The 2,040-nt window shown below is 38.7% G+C and overlaps 1 protein-coding gene across 1 annotated transcript; it reads right to left on the bottom strand.

Moving 5' to 3' along the window:
- Positions 1–266: 266 nt before the first annotated feature.
- LOC107473806 (uncharacterized) lies at positions 267–1,517 on the bottom strand. The gene has a single exon (XM_016093380.3). The coding sequence runs from the start codon at positions 1,059–1,061 to the stop codon at positions 513–515; it is 549 nt and encodes a 182-aa protein (XP_015948866.1). The 5' UTR covers positions 1,062–1,517; the 3' UTR covers positions 267–512.
- Positions 1,518–2,040: the final 523 nt, after the last annotated feature.

Raw genomic sequence — 2,040 nt, 5'->3', positions numbered from 1 at the left:
AAAAAATATGATATTTGAACGAATTAACAATTAAGAATGGAAACTGAAACAATCATCAAAATATCACCTTATAATTTTATAAATTTACCTGACAATAATCTATTGCTTCTATTCTAATAACATGACAAAAATTAAACGAAACACACAAACGACATGTCGCAAATTAACAAACACAAATGAACAAGTTGACTAATTCAGAATATTAAAACGCCAAGAGGAAATTCGAAACAAATTCAACCAAAAAATAAAAAAAATGCTAAAGAAAATTATCGAAACGAGAGACATGTAATTTGCATGTTTTAATCCGATACATCACGAGGCATGACATACAACAAGTTGCATGCATCATCACAAAATGCAGATTTACCAAATATCCTAATCCTAGATTTATAAATATAGAAAACAAAAAATCTAAAATTTCGATTTTTTCTCTTTCCCGTTCGTTTAAGAAACAGCCAATGGGATCGTCCCACGTGTCTCTAACGGACTTTCCCCTTTGTTTTCTGTTTAGATCACAAGTGTAAGTAGCGAGCCAGCTGGGCAGGGTTCACCACTCCAGAAAGGTGGACCCCGTCGCACTTGAACAGGCTCGCTACCTTCGCGTACCTTTCCCTCTGCTCCTCCGTCTCACGGCACACTTTGGAGGCTGTTGTCGCCGTCGTCGTAGCCGCTCCTCCTTTCTCGCTGCAGTCCTCTTTCTCCGCTACAATTGGGCTTTCGGGCCAGACTTGGGCCCACGGTTGGCCCAGGAGGGTCCCTTTGGTGAGATACTCGTGGGCCAGGCACCCAGCTAATAGTTGATTAGACGGAGTTGTCGATTCAAAACCCTTGACGCTGCTTGGGCTTGATGTTGATGGGGATGTAGTTGCTGCTGTTGGTGTTGTTGTGGTGATGGGCTCTAAAACGGGCCGAGGTGTGGGCCTGTCTGGCTTAAGTAATTTCGATGAGGTTGTTGTGGTTATGGGCTTGGGCCTCTCAAACGGGTCTTCTCTCTCTTTTCGTTTAGGTCCACTAGGTGTCAGCACGCGACGAGGGGGGAGGCGCATCGTTTTGGTATTCATGGCTTCCTATCCGCATGCCACGTCACCACCCAACCCAGGTAAAGAAGAAGTTTCAAATTTAAAACTTGAAAAAATAGAGAGGAAATTTTTTAAAGAAAATAAGATGCCAGCGGTAATTTTCTATTGTGTTAACGAGGGAATGTGGGGCAGAAAAAGAAGGTGAAAGGGCAAAAGAGTAAGTTGAGAAAATAATTAAGGGTAAGACAGTAAATAGATAACAAACAGATGGGACAGAACAGAGGGTCAAGATGATGTGATTAAGAGAGGGGAAAGATCATAAAAATAAAAAAAAAATACAAAAAAAAAGATGAGAGAAATTTGTGGCTGAAATCTGGAAAATTATTTTTCTAAGGTTTCAAATATAAAGAGCAGAAATGGGAGAGGTGAAGAGAGAGAGAGAGAGAGATGAACAAAGAGACGGAGAGGGAGATAGAATGTGTGGGACTGACGGGGTTGGAGGAGAGAATGCGCAGAGGATGAGGGGCCTCGTTATTTATAGGGGAGATGATAGCTAATTGGCCTTGAGATTTTAGTTTATTACGGAACTACCATTGACATAGTGAATGACTTTAATGCCCCTAATCTTTTGTATTTTATATGAGCACGGAAACTATCTTATACAATTTTCCTTTTCTTTTTCTTTTTCTTTTTCTTTTTCTTTTGCCCCTTATGAGGTTTAGACACGGCGCAAGACTTAATTGGGTTTGGGGGAGGCAGCTTGCTTTAGCTTATCATGTTTTGTTATGCTTAAGTTTGGGTTAGGCTTGTGATGAGTGATCATTTCGGTCCTAATTTTAACTAGAATAAGCACCTAAATAATTTAAATCAAATATTTTAATTTTTAATAAATTTTTATTTTCTATAAATATTTAAAATTATTCTCCTCGGATAAATAAGTTATCGTTTTTAATCAATTTTTTAAAATAATTGAAAGTCCTAACTCATTCCCCTAATTATTCTTCTAACTTTAAAATAGAGC

This window comes from Arachis duranensis, chromosome 2 (genome assembly GCF_000817695.3).
Source record: "Arachis duranensis cultivar V14167 chromosome 2, aradu.V14167.gnm2.J7QH, whole genome shotgun sequence".
NCBI classification, from domain to species: Eukaryota; Viridiplantae; Streptophyta; class Magnoliopsida; order Fabales; family Fabaceae; genus Arachis; species Arachis duranensis.
Note: the sequence above shows the minus strand (reverse complement) of the source record. Positions and strands in the feature narration are given on the sequence as shown.

Bases quoted from the DNA above. Each gene is read 5' to 3' on its own strand.
- LOC107473806 (XM_016093380.3), bottom strand. From the start codon at position 1,061: ATGAATACCAAAACGATGCGCCTCCCCCCTCGTCGCGTGCTGACACCT.